Source organism: Herpailurus yagouaroundi, unplaced genomic scaffold (genome assembly GCF_014898765.1).
Source record: "Herpailurus yagouaroundi ecotype Mexico unplaced genomic scaffold, PumYag 77, whole genome shotgun sequence".
Taxonomy (NCBI): domain Eukaryota; kingdom Metazoa; phylum Chordata; class Mammalia; order Carnivora; family Felidae; genus Herpailurus; species Herpailurus yagouaroundi.
The window spans coordinates 48854633-48880920 of record NW_024412388.1 but is presented as its reverse complement, the minus strand read 5'-3'; the positions used below and the strand labels follow the sequence as shown (position 1 = coordinate 48880920).

General features: G+C 42.7%; 1 protein-coding gene across 11 annotated transcripts in view; it reads right to left on the bottom strand.

Moving 5' to 3' along the window:
* Positions 1–7448: 7448 nt before the first annotated feature.
* The window catches only part of FGGY (FGGY carbohydrate kinase domain containing), a 427457-nt gene continuing 408617 nt past the window's right edge, over positions 7449–26288 (bottom strand). For all 11 annotated transcript variants that reach the window (XM_040470413.1, XM_040470412.1, XM_040470410.1 and 8 more), the window contains 2 exons: positions 13150–13211; positions 7449–7670 (listed from right to left, as the gene is read on the bottom strand). In XM_040470413.1, coding sequence (XP_040326347.1) covers positions 7589–7670; positions 13150–13211 — 144 coding nt within the window. In that variant the 3' untranslated portion in view covers positions 7449–7588. The remainder of the gene's footprint in view (positions 7671–13149; positions 13212–26288) is intronic.

Genomic DNA, 26288 nt, shown 5'->3' with positions numbered 1-26288 from the left:
ACTTCTAATGAAGGCTTCAGGCATGAATTAAGTAAATAAAAATTAGGTTCATAGAAACACTTAATATGTAAGTTTAAGAGATTTGCTGTGCAGAATGGAAACTGACCATAAGATTCAGGGGGTTGTTAATGATAGAGAAACCTGAATTTATTAGCAGTGGGCTTGGTTTTCATTTAAGTGACTTTCGTTTAATAATTTCATATAATCGTCAAGTATTCAGAGGTACTGGGCAAAGCATCCTTTTTAAAAATGTACTTTTTCTTTCTAACTCCCTCTAGAAACTGGAAAAGGAAAAAAAAAGCTTTTTATATTTGACTCCCTCCTATTACTGTCAATAGCAGTTAAGTGCATTTATGGAGACACAAGGCAGCACAAAGATTCCTCTGTGATTCATCAGAAGGCCCATCTTAAGTATAATTACATTACACAGCTCTGCTCAGTCATTAGTTTCTTATTTAGCGACAATGTCCTTCATTTTAAATCCTTTGATGGTAATTATTTGTAACTATGCCCTTGAATTTTGAAAGCATGTGTACTGTGGCCCCGCTGAACAATGGGCATTTCTAAACTAGGACGCAATTGGCTTCCCCTAAGGGACCCTACGGGAAATGGTCTGTAACAACGCTGAAAATTTGCAAAAGGTTTCTAAGCTTGAGCTACAATCCAAAACGAAGGTGTGCAGCTATTCGTATGTGTGTGTGATAAAAAACTAAAAAGCAAGTCGTTAGGTATCAGGCAGGACTTTCTTAACCCTTACTGACCATGGCACATTTTAAAGTCTTCGACATTACCTAAATAAAGGCACATTCACACGTTATCATAGACTGACCCCCAAGTGAGGTACTTCTGAGACATTTTTAGTTCTACCAGTCACCTCTGTGCAGACAAACAGCTTGTGTTTATGCATTTATTCATTTATCGAGCACCACACGTGCCAGGAACTGTTTAGGTGCAGAGAACAAGGTCCTAAGAGGGTTGGTGCCCAAAGAGGAGCTCACAGGCCAGTGCAGGGGGACACATAAGCCCCAATAACTTGGTTATCCTCAGGTGTGTGAGAAAGGGCAGCTCATGTTAATGTTTCAGCTTACCTTCACCTGATGATTCAGTGGGAGTTTCCAGGATGTCCTTTTTTTTTTCTTTTCTTTTCTTTTCCTTTTTCTTTTCTTTTTTCTTTTCTTCTCTTTTCTTTTCTTTCTTTTTTCTTTCTTTTTTTTTCTTCCCTTCCCTTCCCTTCTTCCCTTCCCTTTTCTTTTCTTTTCTTTCTTATTTTTACTGCTCCCTTTGGAACTTATACCCCTATATCCCTCTTGTTCCCAGTGCAACTGGCAGCCACATCAACTATGCTCTGAATATAAAGGCCAATGCCCCATCTGGGTCTCCCTAAGAGAGGGCATCCCTCCCATATGCCTCATGTGGACCAGCAACACTGGCGTCGCATCTGAGGGTTATGGCAACCCTGCATGTTGCCATTCTTGTCTTTTATTCCCCACTTCCCTTTCCCCACTTTTGTTCTCTTGGGCTCCTTTGAAAGCCCCATTTATGTTCTTCACATATGGCAAGTATTTGGGGTCAAAACTAAAAACCTATAATGTGTTCCTCAGCAAAATGATTCGTTAAGCAAGGCTGGCTTCAACTTGAAAGAAAAGGTTTCAGTAGGCAACAAAACAAAACAAAAATCCCACAAACCATTCTGGCCACGCTGTAATTTTTCTTCATGAAAGCAAAATGTACTTATACTTTACATGTGTGCATTAAATAAAGCCTCCTTCCCCAGTGCAAGAAGGTGAGTATTGGAGCCATTAAAATTTTTGTTTTCAAGCTACATATGGTTATAGAAATCCACACACACACATTTACATTTTCCTAAAACACTGGCTTTATAGTAGGAACCAGAATTTTCTTAAGAATTAACCCTCTGGCCAGGTGGCCCAAAGAGAACACTGTAGAAACAATATTTGTGGAGTGCCTGTTACTGCCAGGCTCTGTGCTAGGAACTTTACACATAGTTTTCTGATTCCTTACCACTAACCCTAAAAGGTAGGTAGCAGGATTATCGTATTGACCCATGGGGAGAACTGAGGCCTAGGGGTTAAGAATCTTGGGGCGCCTGGGTGGCGCAGTTGGTTGAGCGTCCGACTTCAGCCAGGTCACGATCTCGCGGTCCGTGGGTTCGAGCCCCGTGTCGGGCTCTGGGCTGATGGCTCGGAGCCTGGAGCCTGTTTCCGATGCTGTGTCTCCCTCTCTCTCTGCCCCTCCCCCGTTCATGCTCTGTCTCTCTCTGTCCCAAAAATAAATAAAAACGTTGAAGAATCCTGCCCAAGATCTTTCAGCTTTTCTATCAAGCTGTCCCTCACTGTTGAGATGCCAGCGGGTTCTCAGGGTTCCCATGATCCTTGCCTCATCCGTGTGTGTTTTCCTTTTTCTATAAAGCACCGGGTCATGTTTGAGTGGGAGAGCAGTTGCTTGAGAGCATGGGACGCTCACAGCATGAGCACTGTCACTAAAGAGCAGGTGCTGGGCAGAATTCCTCTACAGCTATGAAAAGGGGGTGACCCCCGAAGCTCTCCATCGGAACGGATCTGAATTTGAATGCCAGCTCTATCACCTGGGGGACTCTGGACAAGCTGCTCATCCTTTCTGAGCCTTACTTTCTCAGCTGGAATGTGAGGTTACTGCTGTCCGCCTCTCAGCACTGTAGTTAAGGACTAGAGAGAACATAGAGGAAAATTCTTCATTCCCCTTCCTCGGTGTTCCTACCCTGCACAGCACTTCTGCTTTGCCAGAGCAGGCCCAGGCCTGCCCCTGTTTCTGAGTCAGTGCTGATCCGCTTTACCAGTTTAAGCCTGTCCAGATGTGGTCCTGACATCATGCCTGGGTCCTACTGTACCCGATTTTTCCTCTGATGTGCTGAGCCCAACTCCCCGATCCTTCTCATCTCTGGCCCAAGTGCTGGCTGGGGTCTGGCGAGCTGAATGAGCTGGACTTGCTCCTGCTGCTTGACTGGACACACATACCCACCTTCAACCTGGACCATGTCCAAGATGTCAATATCCTTTGGATAGCATTGAATGCCACCGTAGAGCTGGCCTTCACAAGTGGGTAGGGTCATCCTACTCGGTAATTTTTATAATATTCTGAGCAATTTCTAGGTACCAGGCCCTGCAAAAAAATAGGCATGGTCCAGGCAGTTAACCTAAGTGCTTTACATATATCATCTCATTTAATCCTTATGTAATCCTGGAAAGTAGGTACTATGAATATCTGCATTTTGAAAATAAGGAAACTGAAGCTTAGGAAGGTTAAGGGTCTTTCTCCAGTGACACAGCTAATAAGAGGGAAAGCCAGGCCCAGAATCCCGAGCCAGGGCTCAAAGCCATTATACCATGTTCCTTTCCATCCTACCTGTCAACCCTCTGCTGCTTCTTCCTTTTCCGGGTGTTTGATGCACTCCACGGCAGCAGGTGCCCCCTCCCCCCCCTTTTTTTAATGTTTATTTCTGAGAGAGAGAAAGACAGAGTGTGAGTGGGTGAGGGGCACAGAAAGGGAGGCACAGAATCCAGAGCAGGCTTCAGGCTCCGAGCTGCCAGCACAGAGCCCGAGGCGGGGCTCAAACCCATGAAGTGTAAGATCGTGACCAGAGTGAAGTCAGGCACTTAACCGACTGAGCCACCCAGCTGCTCCTGCAGGTGCCCTTTTTATTGCAGTACCTCTTACATTGTAGTCACTTGTCTCTATCTCTCATTAAATGGGGAGATCTGGGCCATACTTTATTTACCCCTGTGCTTGAGTGCTTTGCACAGTCCCTGGCACAGAGTAAGAACTTCAAGATGTTTGTTGACGGACTGGAAGTCCTAACCTCAGCAATCAGGCAACCAAAAGAAATAAAAGGCAAGGAAGAATGATTGGCAAAGGAAGATCACTGGCAAGGAAGAAATCAAACTTTCACTCTTCGCAGACGACATGATATTCTATGTGGAAAACCTGAAAGACTCCACAAAAAAACTGCGAGGATTGATATGTGAATTCAGAAAAGTCACAGGATATAAAATCAATGTCTACAAATCAGTTGCATTTCTATACACCAATAATGAAGCAGCAGAAAGAAAAATCAAGGAATAGATCCCATTTACAATTGCACCAAAAATCATAAAATAACCAGGAATAATCCTAACCAGAGGTGAAAGATCTATATGCTGAAAACTAAGGAAGCTTATGAAAGAAACTGAAAAAGACATAAAGAAATGGAAAAACATTCCCTGTTCATGGACAGAAAGAACAAATATTGTTAAAATGTTGATAGTCCCCAAAGCAATCTACACATTCAATGCAATCCCTTTCAAAATACCAGCAGCATTCTTTGCAGAGCTAGAACAAACAATTCTAAAATGTGTATGGAACCAGAAAAGACCCTGTACAATCAAAGAAATGTTGAAGATGGAAAGCAAAGTGGGAGGCATCACAATTCTGGACTTCAAGCCATATTACAAAGCTGTAATCATTAAGACAGTATGATACTGGCACAAAAACAAACACATAGATCAATGAAAAGAATAGAGAACCCAGAAATGCACCCACAAATGTATGGCCAACTAATCTCTGGCAAAGCAGGAAAAAAATATCCAGTGGAAAAAAAGACAGTCTCTTTAGCAAAATGGTGTTGGGAAAACTGGACAGAGACATGGAGAAGAATGAACCTGGACCACTTTCTTACACCATACACAAAAATAAACTCAAAATGGATGAAAGACCTAAATGTTGAACAGGAAACCATCATAATCCTAGAGGAGAAAATAGGCAACAACCTCTTTAACCGCAGCCACAGGAACTTCTTACTAGACATGTCTCGGAAGGCAAGGAAAACAAAAGCAAAAACAAACTATTGGGACCTCATCAAGATAAAAGCATCTGCACAGTGAAGGGAACAATCAACAAAATTAAAAGGCCACTGATGGAATGGAGAAGATACTTGCAAATGGCATATCAGATAAAGAGTTAGTATCCAAAGTCTAGAAAGAACTTACCAAACTCAATCGCCAAAAAACAAATAACCCAGTGAAGAAATGGGTAGAAGGCATGAATAGACACTTTGCCAAAGAAGACACCCAGAGGGCTCACAGACAGAAAATGCTCAACATCACTCATCATCAGGGAAATACAAATCAAACCATGAGACATCCCCTCACACCTGTCAGAATGGCTAAAATGAACAACTCAGGAAACAGCAGATGTTGGCGAGGATGTGGAGAAAGGGGAACTCTTTTGCCTTGCTGGTGGGAATGCAAACTGGTGCAGCCACTCTGGAAAACAGTATGGAGGTTCCTCAAAAAAATTAAAAATAGAGCTGCCCTATGACCCAGAAATTGCACTACTAGGTATTTATCCAAAAGATACAAAGATGCTAATTCAAAGGGGCACATGTCCCTGTAAACAATCTTTAGAGCAGCACTGTCAACAATAGCCAAATTGTGGAAAGAGCCCATTATCCATCGACTGACGGAATGGATAAAGATGTGGTATACATATACAATGGAGTATTACTTGGTGATCAAACCCTGCCATTTGCAACAACATGGGTGGAACTAGAATGTATTATGCTAAAAGAAATGAGTCAGTCAGACAAAGACAGATATCATATGATTTCACTCACATGTGGAATTTAAGAAACACAACAGATGAACATAAGGGAAGGGAAGGAAAAATAAGATAAAAACAGAGAGGGAGGCAAACCATAAGAGACTCTTAAATACAGAGAACAAACTGAGGGTTGCTGGAAGGGAGGTGGGTGGGTGGATGAGCTAAAATGGATGATGGGTATTAAGGAGGGCACTTGTTGGGATGAGCACTGGGTGTTACATGAAAGTGATGAATCACTAAATTCTACTCCTGAAACCATTATTACACTGCGTGTCAACTAACTTGGATTTAAATTAAAAAAAATAAAATGATGTTTATGGACTGACCTGTAGTGACTTTTCTTCCCTACCTGCTGAAGTCTACGTGTCCTCTATCCAAACTCATCTGAATTATGGCGGCTCTAGAGCCAACATTAGTGGTTACTCTTGGGTCTGGAATGTTGTGTGTGAGTGTGTATATGTACAAATGTGTATGTCTATGTGTGTTTATGCATGTGTTATGGTATCAACCTTCTTTTTTTTTTTTCTTCAAATACTTGTCTCCATCGAAAGCTTTTATAGTCTTTATGTTTTTTTTTTAGTTTCCTTTAATCTGGAAACTTTACACAGCCTTTCTTTGTCTTTATGACACAGGCATTTTTGAAGAATATAGTCCATTAAAAAATAGAATGCTGCCCATTTTGGGTTTGTCTGATGTTTTTTTTATGATTAGATTCAGGCTATGCATTCCCAGCCAGACTGATGCTGTGACCTCAGGCTAGCACATCTAGAGGCACGTGATGTCCATCTACCCATATGAAGTTCATTTTCATCCCCCAATCAAGATGCTGTCCCATTTCTTCCCTGTGTAGTTAATGTTGTTTCTCCTCTTGTAAGTACTAAACAATCTGGGAGGAGACATTTTAAGACCATGCATACATCCTGCCACTTGTTAAAATTCCCTCCTGGATCCACTGATGATTCCTACCAGTACCTATTTTTAACATGGTAATTGCAAGATGAGGATTCTGTCATTAAATGCAGTATCTGACTCTAGATTGGATCCTACACAGGAGGGGCGGGGGGGATGCCATAAAGGACACTGAGTGGTTGACAAAATTGGAATATGAGTGAAAATTAAATAAAAGTGCTATATAAAAAGTCTAAGGTGGGGCGCCTGGGTGGCGCAGTCGGTTAAGCGTCCGACTTCAGCCAGGTCACGATCTCGCGGTCCGTGAGTTCGAGCCCCGCGTCAGGCTCTGGGCTGATGGCTCAGAGCCTGGAGCCTGTTTCCGATTCTGTGTCTCCCTCTCTCTCTGCCCCTCCCCCGTTCATGCTCTGTCTCTCTCTATCCCAAAAATAAATAAACGTTGAAAAAAAAAAAGTCTAAGGAAATTCACTCTCAAATGACTCAAAAATTCACGTGTGTGTATGTACATATACATGTATATATATGTGTGTGGAAAGAACGTACAATTGGTAAAGCCAATGGGGTGAATATATTAGAGGTAAAAGATGCATGGGTGTTCCTTGCATAATTCCTATTCTTGCAACTTTTCTGTAAGTTTGAAATTATTTCCAAATAAGATGTTAATAATAGGCTTTCAGCCACCCTATAAAATAAACATTAGCTGTCATACCTAAAGCAATGCAAGTCTTTCATTTGATGGCTGACAGTGACTCAACCAGTGCGAGCTTTCCCTCAGCTGAATGGGCTCCAAGGTCTCGTCCCATGGGAGACCCTATAACCTATGGAAAACTTCTGTCTTTATGGTAGTGTCTGCACAAACTGCTAACTACATCATGGTGGTATTTTGGGATGGAAGACTCTAGTTCTGGTTGCACACGTCTCGGTTGCCTTTATTAAGAGACGATACAGAAATGATAGAGTGATACCAAAAGGGTCTTGAATATAAGACAGAAATCCCTGATGTAGTGATGCAGAACCTTCTGGCACTGGCACCTGCACGCTCTGCTCAGTCTCCTTTCATGATTGCTGCATATTCCTTCTGGTGTTCAACCAGCTTCAGGAATACTTGGTATTTCTTGTCATAGTATCTGTGGGAGAAAAATGAATATGCTGAATGATCTCAGACACAACCGCGATGCAGCTTCCCCTTATATTCAGAAGAACAGGAATATATCCCTTATGGTCATGCAGACGTCTCCCATTTTGTGAATGCTTCTAGCATCCTGAGCAATGGATCAGCATGATTCATCGCTATTATCCCTAACCTACGTGGGGTGTTATTATCCTCATTGTAGAAGGGAAGACATTTGCTCAGAGAGGCGTATCTAAAGTAGGACAGCTAAAGACTGGCGAGGCTGGAATGCAGACTGAGGTCTGTCTGACTTCACAGCCTCCACTATAACATACTAAGAGGCTTAGGCTCAACATAGGCCCCTTCTCACTCCCAGCTTTCATAAATATTTCATTTATGACTAGCCCCAGGTTTGATGACTGGTTTAAGAACCACAGCCCGAAAAGAGAAGAGACTGAACATTTTCATCACCCTTTGTGGATTCCACACCTACATTTCCTTTGCAGACTGCTTTATCTGGGAGTACAATCCTGTGAAAATGTCACTAAGGCCTTCCCTCTAGTTGTGCCCTGCCGTCCAGGCATCCCTGGGTGGATCTTGCCCTCCCATCCTCCTCTCCATCTGGGTCCTGGTAGACTTGTTATCCCTGGACCTGTTAGAATGTGGTGTTGGCCACGAGGCAGCCTGGTTTTGAAAGGGATAATAGCAGCTAAGACAAATTATACTTGAACACTTGTAACTTTGTCCTTACTCCTCTTGGTTGGGAGGGGCTGACATGAGGTGGGGTTGACATGGAATTGAGGAAACCAGCTTCCTTCCAGAGGACTTCTTTCCTGAGAACTCCTTCCAGAAGAGTTCTTTCCAGAACATTCCAGGATCTACCAAGCCATGTGTGACCCTGGGTAAGTTCCTTAATCAATTTGTACCTGAATTTCTTTATCTGTAAATGGGAATAATTATAGAATCTACCTCAATAGAGCTGTTAGGTGAATTAAATGAGGCAATGAATGAAAAACACTGAGAACAGTGTCCGGATCTTAGGGTTATCAGTGCCAATTATGGTTACTACATTAGAAAAAATTAATATTCCAACATTATCAACACTCTTGCACTAAGTAGATTCTACTAAAACCCATTCTATGAGCCTCGAAATTTATTAATCCTAGAATGATTTTGGGGACAGAAGTTTTCTCCTTCTAACAATACTCTATGACAATTTACCATTAAATACTTCTTATATTATATGAGATGGATATCTCCATTCTGGAATATCAAACCTGTTTGAAGGGAGTTTGGGTCAATAACCTTCTCACATACTTGAAGATTTTCAATTTTTATTTTTTATTTTGTTTTTTAAATATTTATTTTTGAGAGAAAGTCTGAGCAGGGGAGGGGCAGAGAGAGAGAGGGGGACAGAGGATCCCACGTGGGCTCTGCACCGACAGCAGAGAGCCCGACGTGGGGTTCAAACTCATGAACCATGAGATCATTACCTGAGCCAAAGTCGGACACTTAACCAACTGAACCACCCAGGTGCCCTGAAGATTTTCAATTTTAATCCTGACAACTTTGCAGCAACTTTGTTCATTGGTCTTATTCTTTGCCCAGTGGAAGAAGTATTGGCTTCACAGGCAGAGAAGTCTGGGTGACTTTGGGCAACTTTAAAAAAATTTTTTCTTTTTGTTATTTTAGAGAGAGAGAAAAAGAGCGTGAGCGGGGAGAGGGGCAGAGAGAAAGAGAGAGAGAATCTTAAGCAAGCTCCATGCTCAGTGCAGAGCCTGATGTAGGGCTTGATCCCATGACCCTGGGATCATGACCTGGGCCAAAATTAAGAGTCAGACACTCAGCCAACCAAGCCACCCAGGTGCCCCTGGACAACTTCTTTAAATGGTGTCTCCGTTTCCCTGCCGTAAGAGGGATGATAGCCGTACCTCCGTCACAGATTGACTGAATTTTAGACATGAAATATTCTGTGAGCTGTCAAGTGTTCACAAGTAGGGATTAATGTTGTTCTTATATCCTTCCATTATCCTGGAACACCAAAAGATGGATAGACTATATTTTTCCTTTTTTTACACACGGGAAGCTGAGGTCCAAGGCACATTTTCCCCCCGTGCTTTTTCCTTTTCTCAAAAAATGTTTTATTGTAAAATACACACAACATGAAATTTAGCCATTTTTAAGTATACACCGCAGTGGCATTAAATACACTCACGCTGCTGTGCAACCATCACCATTCCATCCACAGCTCTGTCTTCAGCTTGCAAAACTAAAACTCTGTGCCCATGAAACACCAACTCCTCCTTCTCCCCCTTCCTGCAGCCCATGGCAACCACCATTCCACTTTCTCTATGAATTTGACTCTATGTACTTCATATAAGTGGAACCCTATAATATTTGTCCTTTTGTGACTGGCTTTTTTCACTTAGCATCATGCCCTCAAGGTTCATCCATGTTGTGACCCTGGGTAAGTTGTTTAATCCATTTGTGTCTAAATTTCTTTATCTGTAAGTGGGACTGACACATGTTGTGGCATGTGTCAAAATGTCCTTCCTTTTTAGGGCTGAATAATATTCCACTGTATGTATGTACTTTTCTTTAGCCATTCACCCGCCACTGGCTACATGGATTGCTTCCGCATTTTAGCCACTGTGAACAATGCTGCTATGAGCATGTGAGTAGAAATTTCTGTTTGAGATGCTGATTTCAGTCCTTTTGGGTACATACCCAGAAGTGGAATTTCTGGATCATATGGTAATTCTATTTTTAGCTTTTGAGGAACCACCACAGTGGCTGCATCGTGTCATGCTTCTCCCAATGGTGTACAAGGGATCCAATTTCTCCGTATCCTTGTTGACACTTGTTATTTTCTCTTTTTTCATGGTAATCATCCTAATGGATGTAAGGTGGTATCTCACTGTAGGTTTTGATTTGCATTTCCCTAATTATTAGCAATGTTGAACATCTCCTCATGTGCTTATTGGCCATTTGTATGTAATCTTTAGAGGGATATCTACTCACGATCGGTGCCCATTTTTGATTTGGGTTGTTGTTGTTGTTGAGTCTTTTTTTTTTTTTTAATTTTTTTTAACGTTCATTCATTTTTTTGAGAGACAGAGACACAGTGTGAATGGGGGAGGGGCAGAGAGAAGGAGACACAGACTGTGAAGCAGGCTCCAGGCTCTGAGCTGTCAGCACAGAGCCCAAGGCAGGGCTTGAACCAACGAACCGTGGGATCATGACCTGAACTGAAGTCGGACGCTTAACCGACTGAGCCATCCAGGCGCCCCTATTGTTGTTGAGTCTTAAGAGTACTCTGTATATTCTATGTATTAATCCTTTATTAGATATATGATACACAAATATTTTCTCCTATTTTGCAGATTTCCTGTTTACTCTGTTGATCCTTCTCTTTGAAGCACGGGTTTTTTTTTTTTTTTTTTCCCCAGGGCACTTTTAAGTGACTACGTTTACAGATAAATGTGGTCTGGGTAGAAGGATGAGATTGAGGATCTTTCTGAAAAAAGCATATTGAACCAGAGTCACTAGATTATGCTCTCTGTGGTCCTAAATTTTAAAATCAGCTGAATTTCCTCTCTTCTTATTCTCCCCACACTCAGTCAGTGGCTTCTGTGGGGCACAAACCTAAGTAAACGTCTCGTACAGATAGTAATGTGACTTGAGGTACTGAGGAGATGCTGAAGTCTTTCATAAGGAAGTGTTAGCTTTCTACTTGCAAACCTTGGGCTGCCTGTAGATGGTGCTAGAGCACCACATGTGCTGCCTCCCCAGAGGAGGGCTCCCAGCTGACAAGCTAAGGATGCTTTTCAAAAGAACATGTGGATTTACTGAAAGAACTTAAAAATAGACTTCCCTCAAATGTCTTGGGAGGGTCAGAGCAGAGATGAAGAACAAGAATCTTTCTACAAAAGGAGGAAGCTGCTAGCCGATGACTTCCAAGGCCAGTGGGGACTCAGACCTCTCAATGCTCCTGACTTGAGCTCCCCCATGTAAAATGGCCTGCCTCTCTGACTCCAGAATTCAGGGAGGGCTTTATATTCGGAGGGTTAACAATCCAACTCCATGTGGAAACCTGCTTTAAGAACATTAAAAGGAACTGGGTTGCTTTTTCCATGGACATTTCCAACTTTGTTAAATACTGATCATGCTTCTTCGGTGGGATCAGCACCTTTGCCTGTTACAGAGGTGGGATTTGCTTTTATGCTTAACTTCAAACACATCCCTAAAATTATAAAAGCCACTTGGACAACTGTCCTTCCATTTTCATTGTTTTATTTTTTTGAGAAAGATCTTATTTTTTAAGTAATCTGTACACCCAACGTGAGGCTCAAACTCATGACCCCAAGATCAAGACTCGCATGTTCTCAAACTGAGCCAGCCAGGCACCCCTATCCTTCCATTTTTAAACTCAGTGCCAATGACTTAATATAGGTGTTTTTCATCTGTCACCCAGATGGAAAAGACGTCCGTGTGGCCTCTCTGCTTTTACCCTTGGGTCCTCTAATTCACTCTCTGACAGGGATCTTTCTAAAATCTGCATCTGGCTAGGTCCTACCGCTGCCTGAAGTTCAGTGTCCCCAGTCTGCCCATAGGATGAGGTTTCCATCACGGAAACCTCATGAGCTCCTTATGAGATGACCCCCTCCACATCCCCCTCTCGCCTATTGTACTTCCTGCCACTCTCCATCTCACACTTTGTATTTCAGAATTCTATGTTGTTTATGGTTATCTAAATATAGCAAGCTGTTCCCACCTTTATAACTTTGCACATGTTATTCCCTCCACTGAGAATGTCCTTTCCTGTCTTGGTCTGTGAGACCATTTCTTTCAAGCATTAAAGACAGTGTAGACTTTGTCTCCTCTCAAAAGCTTTCTCTCACCCCTACAGGGTCACATTCCTTTCTTCCTTGGATTACTTTGTCACCTGGTAATACTTCTATTGTAGAACCTCTCCTTTCGTTCTGAAATGATCTATGTGCATACAGAAGATTATGTCTTATTCCCCTCTAAACCCTGGCCACAGGCAAATTAGCATAATGTGCTGCCTATAGCAGGAGCTCAGTAAAATAGTATTTTGTGAATTGGGGTTAAAACACTGACCAAGGTCATGTTGTAGTCCCCAATGCCAAGAGATGCAAAGGGTGGAAGGACAGACAGATGCTACTGTGTCCTTTAATGGAAGATGTAAAAGATCCCCCATTTTAGAACAAAAGACCAGACTTGCAGCTAATGACATAGGGAAAAGATTAGTGGTCTGAGAGTTCAGAAGTCTGTATTTGACGCACTGGTCTGGCCCTACCTTGCTCTGTGACTTTAGGTAACAAAGTAATTTCACCTCTTTGGGACTGAGTTGTGTCAACTATTAAATGAAAGAAATGGATTAGAAGCCCCCAAGGTTTATTCTAGCTCTCCAGTTACTTATCCTTGTATGGCCTCATTCCTCAGTATTGTGCATATAAAAAATACAAACTTACCTTTTATCCTCAAGTCTGGGAAACACGACTTTCCCAACTTTGCTCATTCTAGACATTGCCTCCTGTCAAATGGAAAAAAAAGAGCTGAGTTGGCAAGCTAAAATCAAAGTGATTTGTCATGTGCAAGAACATTCTAATTAGATACCACTCCCCCTTAGGATATTCAGTTGGTCCATTTTTTTTTTTTCCAACTTCTCTTTGGTGGTGAGAATAAAACCCAATGAACATTAAAAGTTAAATCTATGACCAAACAGACTGGGCTTAGTAAATGACTGAGTACTGAAGGCTTCTGGGCATAACCAACCCCAAAAGGCAAAGCACCTTTAAGACCACCTGTAAAGAGCAGGAAATTATTTTCCCTTCTCATTACCTGGAGAGGAGGGCTTAAGAAGGCAATTATAATTAGCGACTAAGTACACTGTTTACTTAAACTCAAGATAACAATAACTGAATGGAACCCACTTTGCACCTGCTCTTCAGGATAACATGTTTAAGACTTCTTCAGTTCAGGGACGCCTGGGTGGCTCAGTAGGTTAACCGTCTGATTCTTGATTTTAGCTCAGGTCATGCTCTCACGGTTCATGGGTTCGAGCCCCATGTCGGGCTCCACACTGGCAGTATGAACCCTGCTTGGGATTCTCTCTCTCTGCCCCTCCCCTGCTCTCTCTTTCTCTCTCAAAATAAATAAATGGCTAAAAAAAAACAAAAAAAAAAGACCTCTTCAGTTCATTGTCAGCTCTTTTTTCCAGCACTCTTTAACACTGTGAGCACAGATGTGAGGCCTGTGGGCTGAGTCTAATTTACTTGAACTCTGGAATATGACTTCAGGACATTCTTGTCTTTACAATGGGGCAACTGGGCAGACGGTGAATTGCAGTGGGTAGGTGGACGTGGCTGATACGTGCAGCATCAAGATCAACCACGGCTTGTGTGGGCTCCATTATAGGAATGAGAGGGTTAGGTTTCCTTGGGCAGTCTCCCAACGCTGGTAAGGTGATGGAAAAGTTAGGGGGAATGGAATGAACTGAAACTCTGGAGTCCAACAGACTCGACCAGGGAGACGGCAGGCAATGGCATGACACATCTCCTCAAATAGGCCTGCCCTAGGAACAGTTACGGAACTCTTATTGTTGAGGATATAGTGATTCTGGGGTAACGTACGTACAACTTCTTATTCCACATATCTATTAATTACTCACTATGTACCAGGCATTGTGCTAGATTTGCACGTGACATACCCTTTGTCCTGGGGAAACTTACATAGTAGCAGGGGAAGAAATAATTTATGTATTATTTCTATGCATTTATTTACATTTATATAAATTATTGTATTATATATTTTATTTACCACTGATTCGTTTCTGGTATGCCATGTACTTACCGCTTTATGTACACCTTATCTTCCCTCCCACTCCTTGCCCTAACCAGAATGCAAGCCACATGAGGCCAGGAGCTCTGTCTACTTACTGCTAACTCAGCACCTAGAATATTCATAAAATAAACCAAGCCCCTTCTATGTACCAAGTGCAGCATTCAACATGCACAGGAAACAGATATGAAGATCGCATGGGCCTTTTAATCAAGGAGCTCACCAGAGAATGGAAGAGACATTTACTGTGATCAAAATAGAGTGTGATAAACACTTTGCTAGAAGTAGATAAACTTCTTCTCTGTAGTTATTTGAGGGTTAGGAAAGTTGATACTTTTTCATCTGCTAATCACTTACATATATGTCTTCTACCCTGGCTAGGATGTTCTACCAACTCTTCCCCAAGGATGACATGAACATTCTGAGAGTTATCTGGTTATCTAGATAAATCCTCAATGGATTTAAAAGGGCCGACTAGGAAATAAGAGATGCCGAGGTCAGCAAGCACAGTGATGACAAAAGAAAATGGCAGTCATAAGAAAGGGGGAGATTTTCTAAATTACGAAAAATTACTGAAAAGGAAACCATGATTAGAAGAACTTAAAAAGGACAATCTGGGGCCATTTGGTGGAGGGACAAACATTTAAACACATTTTAGTGAGACTGCTGCCATTCCACTCCACAAGGATATTTTAAGAGCTCCGCTCACTCCGTATTTTCCTTCATAGACTAAGTTCTGGTTCCTTTAAAGTAAGCCCCGTATCTTGTGAAGATGGCCTCAGCAATCTCCATTGCCAACTCTCTTGTTCTGTCCTCACTTCTTCTTTCAGAGTAGTGCTCTGCAGTCCTTCCAGACTGGATTCTGCCTCCTCTTGCTCTTTGGAATCCTGAAAATGCCCTCAGGAAATACTCCTCTTGGTTGACCTCGAGCCTTGGACTTGAGAGGACATTCCAGAACTGCCTTCATGGGTGGGACCCAGGAAATTTGTATTATAAAGGGTGCTCCATAAATGTCCTTTCCTTTCCCAGGGAAACAGTTGTGTGGACAAATGGTACACACCAGGGCTTTCTTCCCTTCTTCACATTACCTTTGCCTGTTTTTAAAATAAATTAGTGAGGGGGGCGCCTGGGTGACTCAGTCAGTTAAGCATCCGGCTCCTGATTTCGGCTTAGGTCACAGTTTGTGAGATCAAGCCCCGCGTGGGCTCTGGGCCGACAGCGCAGAACTTGCTTGGAATTCTCTCTCTCCCTCTGTCTCTGCCCCTCTCCTGCTTGTGCACATGCACTCTCTCTCTTTCTCTTAAAACAAATAAACTTCAAAAATAAAATAAAATTAATTATTGAGAAACAAACACCAGCTGCAGAGAGCTCAGAGATCACCAGCTTAGAGATTTTAAAGGTTTAAAAAGAGGGGTTTCTTTAAAAAGTATAGATTTCAACATTAAACTTAGCTCAGGTATTGACTCCACTGAGGAGGTTTTTTCTGACTCATCCCTGTGGCCTACCTCCCACCTAGACTGAATTATTTGCTCCCACAGCAACTTGTGCTACCATCTATCATAGCACTTATGACATGGCACCACAATTTTTTGTTAGCACACCAGCCTCCCTGACTAGACTCTGAGCTCCTTAAGACAGGAACTGTTATAATTATTCCCACCACCAGACTCAGCATCTGGTGTATCGTGCACTCAGGGAATGTCTATGGGATGAATGAACTTAAGGGTCATACACGTGACAGAATGCTCAAATGGAAGTTTTGGCTGAGATCTAAAGTTGACAGATATAAGATACCAAAGTGAGCTGGAAACAGACCACCCTGAAGAATTGGTGGGAAAAAGGAAAAAAAAAAAAAAAAAGGTGGTTGAGGACCCATTAATCAACTCTTAGAACTTTCATCCACATGGAAGGGCAGAGAGTTTAAGACTGAATCGCTGGATTATTGTGTATGAGGCCTACTTCCAGGGGAAGGGTGAGAGGAGTCCCCCCTTCAGAAGTCAAGAGAGCAGGGCTTCAATGAGAACAACAGGGAACCTGATATGTGTCCCTGAGGTTGTGGGACACAGGGGACTGAGTGAGATGCCCGTCTGGAAGAGGAGGGCTGGTGGGCAGCATCAGTGTAGAAGTGAAGGAGCCAGCACTGGAATCAGCCAGCACTTCCAGAGTCTGTCAGACTCCAAAAGGCATGGCTGGTTCCCATGAACCCTAGGTGGCCCACGTGTGAGAAAGCGGTCATGGATTGTTTCATATCCTGTCCAATGAGGCAGAGCGGGTCTGCATAAAGAAGCTTCAGATGACCCTGCTGGATGTCTAAGGAATGAAGAGTAAACAGTCTATTTGAAGAGTAGCATTAACAAGGACAAGATATTATACATGAGAAGTTTCCAAAAGTGGGGGATCTCCAAAAAATCTCTACGATGGGCGTGCCTGGGTGTCTCAGTCTATTAGGCGTCCAACTTAGGCTCAGGACATGATCTCACGGGTTGTGAGTTCAAGCCCCCAATCTGTGCTGACAGCACAGAGCCAGCTTTGGATCCTCTGTCCTCCCCTTTCTCTGCCCTTCCCCCACTTGAGCTCTCTCAAAAACAAACATTAAAAAAAATTGAAAAAAAAAAATCTCTGATGGAGCCTAGCTACAAACACCTAGTAGGCTAAGGGAGCTGATCACATGAGAACTTTCTACACCCCTGACTTCTCTTCCCTTCCACCCTCTAACTAGGAACAAGAGGAAAAACAAATATGCAGGAGAGGGAATGAGGAAGAGAGAACACTGATCACAGTTATGTCCTGTCATGTGCAGCAGACCCTTGCTGGGGAGTGGGGAGATGTCTTATCTTGGGATAAAAACTCATGTAATGATTATTATATATTCCTTGATATTCTAATTTCTGAATCTGGGCTATGTCTCACAACTTAAGGAGACCATAAAACTTGTATTACCCAAGGCTGGCTGTGTACTTATCTAAGAAAGCAACGGAACTACCAGGGCAGAGTAAAAACTAGCCCCGCTGCACAAGTGTTAGGGGGCAGTGGGAGTGAAAAAGATCGTCGTTTCTCATTTCTGTCTCAAGAATCACGTTTGTCCTAAACACGAGTTAGATACGCACAATAAACAGTGGGTGAAAATATATTAGAACATTAACAGGTTCATGAGCATGGGTGGTAATTTTTTTTCTCTTTTCTAATTTTTCTACCGTGACATCTGTGGATTTGATCATTTAAGGATAAAAAAATACTGCATTCTAAAAAAAAAAAAAAAAAAAAAGTTATGCTTACATAGGCACTCAAAAGGACTCGTGCTCCTCTCCCCTGTCTCCTGGGAGGCAGGCCTCATTACGGGTATTGGACCCAATATGGAGAATGCCCAGAGAATCACTGCTGTCATCAGAAACAGCACTGCTGGCTTTTCTAATTTCTCCAAATAACTAACATTAAGCCAAAACCTCAAGAACCCACTGGCTGCAGTAGATCTGGAAATTACCACAGCATAACAATATGAATTTATTATGGGAATGCTGACACGTGCTAAATATAGTCCCGGCCCCGCCCCCCGAAGGGATTGGTGTTCAAAAGGGTTTGTTTGAAGTTGGCCTCAAAATTCATACTTCTTGTCGGCAGGCAGGAGCTGGACAATCTTAATTTGCAGCACGCTACCCTCTTTGTTTGAGAGTCTAGACAGCACAATGAATGCAGTGACTTTTCTCTTTCCTTTTTGCCCACACAATGAAAGCCTTTTAAAAACAAAATATTTTGTAAAAGCACATTTTAATCACTTCTTTTCTTTCTCTCTATAAGGCAGCGCTATAAATAAACCATGAAAGTTCACATTGGATCGTCACTTCTGAAAGCAAGTGGAGGCTTTCTGTAGGAAAAAATGGGGGCCCTGTACCATGGTCATGAAAGACCGCATTCATGGGGTTTGACCCTTCCCTGCCGTGTCAAGGCCGAGATACCAGTCCACACACACTGCTCACCACTTCTCCGGCTGCAGCACTGGCAATCACCAGGCCTGTGTGGGCACAGGACACACCCAGTTCTCATGTGTTATGGCCTGGCTTGGGAGCTAGCAAAGGGCTTTAGGCTACCCTGGGGTGAGTTATCCAGGGAAATTAGGCTGGGAAGAATGGGGCTTTTCAGCACTCACGAAGATGGGCATTCAGTGAGTGGCAGACGCACTGATATCAGCCATCGGAGGAATGCAGGAACTGGTACCTTCTCCCCTAGCCAGGGGAGGGAAAACAGGCTTTAAGAATTCGGGAAGGCTGTCAGATAATCCAGGCCTAGGTACCAAAGGGCACTGCAAGCCTGGCAGTGTCCAGAGTCATGGTCCACAGGGAAGAATAATCAGGATCTAGCCTGGTGAGGGTTCTACTGCACACTCCCCGAAGGCAAGAACCGCGGCACTGCAGGGGTCAAGCCTAGCACGGTCCTAGTACTCACAGGGGCTTGGTTAATATTTGCAGAGTCGCTGAATGAAAGGGTGAGGGCTTGCATCACAGGGGCAATGTCAAATCAGGTAAGCCAGTGTTTCTAAAATGGTACACCTGCACTCCAAGGAGTGCACGAAATGATTCATCAGGATTCCAGGAGAACACATTAGAAGTGCCCTTTATACGATTTCTGGTCTAAAGAAATTAGTGGAGCTTTACCAGCATTTAACATGCAGATTGTCAGCAGGGTGGTGAGTTGGTCCACACATCGGAGAGACACGAATCATGTAAGATGTGTGAGGTTTCTTAAAAGAAATATGGGATCTCTACAACACCTAGGGGATGACAGCAGGGTGCTAGCCCGGGGTTCCCAGCATCCAAGGACTTGCTCCGTGTCGTCATTTACATGTTCCAGGTTAGTGGCTTTACACGTATTGCCTGGTTTTATTTACACCAACTTTTGCAAAATGGGCAGGTGGCTGAAAAACATTCAGTCAATGAATTAAAGGTAATGGTGAGAATTCAGATCTCAGGGAATAAGAAAATGGTGATACTTTTATTCGGTAGTAGCCTCTTCATGTTAGAATCTAAGAGCAATGAAGACCTGGTCAGGTAAGACAAGACTTGGGAGGAAATCAAAATTATCTAGATATAGATGTACAGGCACATAAAAAATCATCCAGAAATCATCAAAACACTAAAAATCATTAGAAACTCACCCGGCCGTAGATATAAAATATACCTTTAGGTATCGCTGCATAGTGTTAGTATGAAAGTGTCATGATAGGCAAGTATTAAAAATATTTTATTTCAGCTATATTTCATCTACTTTACAGTATACATAATCTACAAGCATAGTAGAACACATCTATGCCTCTGCATCAGTAAGTTTCCATGTGTTAAGAATCCAAGCTCAAATTTTTTTTTTAACTGACCCAAAAAGTGTGGCACCCATTGATTTAGCAGACAACTCCCATTGCCTTATTACTGGTTCAAGCCAACATTTCCCAGGTGCTTACTCTATGCTGCCCACTGTGCTACTAGCTTTATGTAAGGGACGTTTTTAATCCTTAACACGACTTTAAGCCATAGATATTGTCATCTATGCCCACTTTATGCATCAAGGAAGTGAGCAAAGTGTAAGAAATCTGCCCAAGGTCATAAAGCCAATATGTAGCTGAGCCAGAATTCAAGCCCCCAGCTCTGACTCTGGACCTTTGCTTAGCCTCACACTCAGACTCAATGCTCCTGTCTTCCCTGTAATGCAAAAAGCCTGGCCCGCAAGTCCCCTAGGCTTGAGCTCCAATCCCATTTCTGCTGCTTATTAATTGTGTGAGCTCCCTGGCTGAAAATGAGTAAGCCGTGTGTGTGTGTGTGTGTGTGTGTGTGCACTCACGCATGATATGCCAATACAGTACACCATACCTTTTTCCAGAGATGCTGACACATAGCTCTCTGAAATACATGAATCTGCCTTCTTGACGAACTCTGAGTCATTTTACTGGAAAACAAGTTCACATGGTAATGTGTGGGCTGAGGCACATGACCCCTCCATAGAAAAACAGAAAGTATAGCAATGTGATTTTGTTCCTCCAGCAAACATGAAGAAATGGCTAGTTGTTCTTTTATTTATTTTGTTTTGTTTTTCTTTTTTCATACAGTCATCTTTTGACCTGCACCTGGTATTCTGTGTAACCTCCATGCATTGATGACAACAAAGTCCATTGAGAAGCAAGGAGGGATGAGAGAAAGGAAAGAGTGGGAGAAGACGTAACTATTAACCATGATGTGAAGACTTGCACTTCATTTATAATTTTAAGTTCTACCTACCTATATGTCAATACATCCACCTACCTATCTACTCACCACATGGGGTGGTGATTACTTGGGCATATACAGTTTCCAAAATTCATCAAACCGTGTGCTTAAGATCTGTGCATTTCACTTTACGTATACTATCTACCAAAGCAAAAACTGTAAAAGGTCAAAGAAACAACACTGTACATGTATATGTGTATTCTTGGAATATTTATATTTAATTTCCAATTATACAATGCCTACCAAAAAGAAATAAGCAAATGCAAATGCCCAGCTCTGAAATCTCGACTCCAAATAGACCTCAATTCAGCCTCCTGATCATAAAGGAGGGGGTGTTCTGCAGGAAATGGAGACGCTCATGTAAAGATTTTGGGGTTTTTGACGTGGGCTTGGGATTGCATCTGGGCTCTGCCAACTCACTAGACGTTTGAACTAAGCCTCAGTTTTCCCATTTGTAAAGTGGGAATAACAATACCTCCTTGCAGCACGGCTGAAAATTCCAGCACCCCACTCTCTGGCCACCATATCCTAACTAGTCTCCTGACTTCTACTTTGGTGCCCTAAAAGCAGCAGGGCCAGTCCCAGTGATTTGTCAGGGAGGGAAAAGGTAGTGCAGGGATTAAAATGATCGACTGACGATAGCAGACTGCCAGAGTTTGAAGTTGGGCTTTACTACTGACTGGCTAGATTGTCCCAGACAAATGATTTAACTTCTGTACGTCTGTTTCCTCTTCTGACAATGGGGATGGGAATAATACGCCTCTCATCAGACTGCTGTGAGGATCACATGAGGTATTTCAGGCAAAGCACTTAGAATACTACCAGCACACAGTGAATAAACGCTCCACGAATTTTACATATTTATTATCCTACTTGCATGCAAACTCCATGTGGCCGGGGATTTTTATCTGATTCATTTACTGTACTAGGAACTGTGCCTGGCCAGAATAGGTAATCCATGAGTGTTTGCTGAATGAATCAATGAATGAGGTAAGTTAGATTTTGTCTCCTGGGGCTGTTGTCACACACAGTATTGCTGACACCAAATGTGTAGGTTTTTTTCTTCACACCAATCAATTTTCTACCTCTCCGGGCACCAACTGGGTGTCTTAGAATTCAATTTGATTCTGACACTACAGGGGATAGTGTTAGACTCTAGAGGTTTAAGGGCTCAGTCCCCCACGACTACCTCTGACTCTGGATGCCAGTCACAGGACTCTCCTGTACTTCTGATAGACTGTAAACTGGAGGTTCCCATGACCAGCTATCCCCCTCTTGGATGGATAATTTGCTAGAATGGCTCACAGAAAACCGTTCACTACTATTACTGGTTTATGATAAAGTATGTGATTCTGGAACAGCCAAATACAAGAGATACATAGGCAAGGTTTGAGGGATGGGGGGGGGGGTGTGGAACTCCCATGCCCTTCGGGGTGTGCCACTCAAAGCTCACCAAACCCTGTTGTTGAGGGGTTTTTATGGAGGTTTCATTACATAGGCTTGATTGATAAAATCACTGGCCACTGACTCAATCAGCCCATGCAGAAGCTGTCTGTGGCCCCTGGCCACCAGCTGCCAGTCATCTCATCAGTATACAAAAGAGAACTCTTTTCATGCCAGAGATTCCAAGGATCTTAGGAGCCGTGTGCCAGGAATCGTGGACAAAGATCAAATCTTTAGTTTTTCCTCTATTAGTCACTCTCACTACTAACGACTGCAATGGACCCCCACTGCTTTTTGAATAAAATTCAAATTCTGCAGAATGGCCCAGAACTTGGAGATCATGCTTGTGCTGTTGCTTCCAACCTTATTTCCTGTCCTCACTCACTGTGCTGATCATGCTGGAAACCACCAGCATCTTCGCTATTGATTGAACATGTCAAACTGGGTCCTGCCTGCTCTTACTCTCCCAAGAATGCCCTTCTCTTGGATCTCTGACTGTCTGGATCTTTCATATGATTTAGGTCCTCTTCAATTTTTTTTTTTAACGTTTATTTTTCAGAGAGAGAGAGAGAGAGAGCGAGTGTAAGCAGGCAAGGGGTACAGAGGGAGACACAGAATCCAAAGCAGGCTCCAGTCTCCAGCTGTCAGCACAGAGCCGACATGGGGCTCAGACCCACAAAGTGGGGCTCAAACCCACAAACCGTGAGATCATGACCTGAGCCGAAGTTGGACACTTAACCCACTAAGCCACCCAGGTCCCCCTAGGTCCTCTTCAAATATAATCTTAAAGAAGCCAGACTTGGCCACTTGGCTGAAATATCCACTTCTCCCAAACATCTTCTATCAGATCATCTCATTTGCTTGTCTTTAAAACCCTTCGTAGCACTTATCATGACCTGAAATTATTACTGTTAATTTATCTGCATCCTCATTTACTGTCTACCTCTTCCTCTGTGGCCCTCACCTCTACTCCTCCTTCCTGAATTTAAGCTCCATAAAAGCAGGGTCCTTGGCTCTCTTATTCATTGATGTATTCCTAGCTTTTAGCAGGGCATTAGTTAAACGTTTGCTGAACGTATACACTTATTGAATTCCTATTTTAGCAAGGCACTGTGTATATATTGCCTCATTCAATGCTCACAAACATTCTGAAACAAAAGTCTTATTATCTGAATTTACAACAGAGGCTCATCGAGGTTAAGTGACTTGCCTAAGCTAATAAGTAAGTGGCTTAGGCAGGATTTAAAACTTGCTTTAACTCATGAATAATACTAGGCCTATTCCTTGAGGAGCTCACAGTCAGTCAATAGGCAGATCTTCAGGTGAGTTCATGACAATTTATCTTTCCCTGATGACTTTGGGGCTGTGTAAAACTCTAAAAGCTTGCTTTCTCCACTGTCAAAGACAAATTCAATTACAGTCATTCTATTGTGTTTACAAAGGCAGGAAAGTGGATTCATTGATGTATAGAAAGACTGTTCATATTAATTTTGAAACAAACAAAATTACTGCCAGCTGTATGACCCTGAGTAAGCCCTTTCCCCTCCCTGGGACTCCCTTTCCTTATCAGTAAAATGAGGGGGTTGGATTAAATTATCTTTAAAGTCTCGCCAGGTCTGCAATCTGGTGGTTCGATACACATGTCTTTTTTTGATTAACTCTCAGCTGACAAGTAAAGCAGTTACTCCCCGTGGTACATTTTATTAGGGTTTTACTAGGCCCACCCTGAGAAGAAACATACCCACTGTGGTTCTCCAGCAAGGGGCAGCGTCATTCCAAATTCAGTCACAGCAAATATGGCCCAGGGGAGTGTTTCTACAACAGGAAAGACTACCTACCATTGTTGCAATATTCTGAGGGTGGGTCCTAATATATGGCCCGGCTGCTAGGGGGTTGGGTCCAAACATGAATAGGGGAGCAAGTATTCATCCTATTTACCTGAGCTTGACTCGCCTCTTACGGGTTTTCCGAAAGCAAAAATATCAAGCTTCTTACTAAAAGCATCAGACATTGCAGACTTCAAAACTGCAACCCATTACCCATCTAAGAATCTATTATTGGCTGGGGAAAAGGAGTCCTGCCACTTCTGGCTGAGAGCTCTGCAGTGGGCTGGAACTGACATGACAATATCTATAACTCAACAACAACAACAACAACAACAACAACAACAACAACAGTAGTAGTAGCTCACGTTTATTGAGTACTAACTATGGTCCAGCAATGTATTAAACACTTGACCTGCTTCATATCTCCGCTAGAAATATGAGGAAAACGCACAGCTTTGGAACCCGTACTCTTAACCACTCACTGCAGAACAAAGGCTTCAGTGATACAGAGACCATAATTCAAATTCTAGCTCTGCCATTTAGCACTCTGAGTCTCAAGATCCTCATTCTGAAAATGGGAGTTTTAATACTTATTTTATTGGTTTGTTTTGTGGATTAAATGCTTACGCGTACACAGCTATTATTATTATTACTACCACTATTTGCCCATCAGTTGGAACAAACCTTACTCTTCCAGAAGCTTTATTTAAAAATGCCAAGAGGTAACAAGCATATACTTGGGTGCGTGTTTCCGGTTGGTAGAGTGGGTGGGCTCGGGGGCTGTTGGGAGTCAAAACATGGCTCTGCATAATCCTTTCCAGACAACTATTCCTCCATCTACAAGCAAAAAGCTCTGCTCCTCTGAGATTTATACCACCTGATGACAGACATACAATCGTACCTACCTCCTGTGCAGCTCACTGCTGTGACTGCTGGCCTCTTGCCTGCATCCCTATGTTAAATGAAGCTAAGACCTTGATCACCTAGTGTCCCCATCTACCTGGAAATCTGTCACTATCCTGGAACACTGAAACATCTATTTACAAGACCTATCCAATGCTTGAATATTACGGTTTCAAAATGCTCCCAACTCCAGGATGGTTCATCTTTGCTTTACTCCAGCACCCATCCCCACAGCTACACTCTGAAACGTATCATCTACTGGAAATGCTACACTTATGTATATTCCAATGCCCTAACAGCCATTTTCTGGCTTCAACTGCACATCAGTCCAATTTTCTCATTGGTTCCATCCTTCCTACCAAATGTACTCCTTCACCTCATGGTAATTTCCTGATTCTCAACCCCTTCCTTTTCTTTCAATCCACAGACCCTTTCTGGGTCTAATTTCTTCAGTAGTGAGGGTAGAATCTACCATCTATTATATCAAACATGTTGACAAACAGAAATCTCCAAAAATACTCTCTTAGTTGCAAAATTCATTTGGTACCTCTAATTCACAAAAATCATTTGGCCAGGATATGCTCTGTTCATGGCTATAAGAAAGAAATCTTGTTTAGGACAGAGCAGCCAATGGGACATTGCGATTCGAGAAAGTGCAATATCTTTAAAGTTCTCAGGGTCTAAACATCTTAGAAATTTACACTGCCTGCCTCAAAGTTAATTCCATACAGAAAAGATTTTTCTGGCGAACAGATCAGGAACCACAATTAGTAGCAAAGGATCAAAACATGGTGCTATGAATACAGTGCACAATGATTGAGCTATAAAGAATGTTGACTCAATTTCTCTGTGTTTAGGCTGGTAAATATCCAAATTATCTAAGACACAGGGTATCTATCCACACATCCATTCCTCCATACTCTTTAAAGCTCCCTGTGTTGGATATCCAACTTTCCTAGGCCAAAGTCATATTAAAGGTGGGTTCTGGATACCCTGGTTTAGCCTCTGTGGCTGGCCTTTGACCGTCTGCAGTACAGGAGTCCCTCTGGCAAAGACAGAATTCATTTCAAACCAACTTCAGGAGGGAAGAGATAGGAGAGAGGATCTATCAAAAGCCAGGAGTTCAGGTGGCCAGGGTGGGGGGACACCAAAAGACCAAAGTAAGAGACAGGCTGGAGGGAAACAGGGAGGCCAGTAAGGTAGGGAGGAAGCAGAAACCAGAAAGAGAGTGCAAGGTGTGGAATGCAAGTCCTGGATAAATTGTGGTATCCTTTTAATTTGGTCTATAAGCTTTTCTTTGTTCCCAATGCCCTAAGGTTTCCCACTATTTTAGCACCTATCACACAGCAG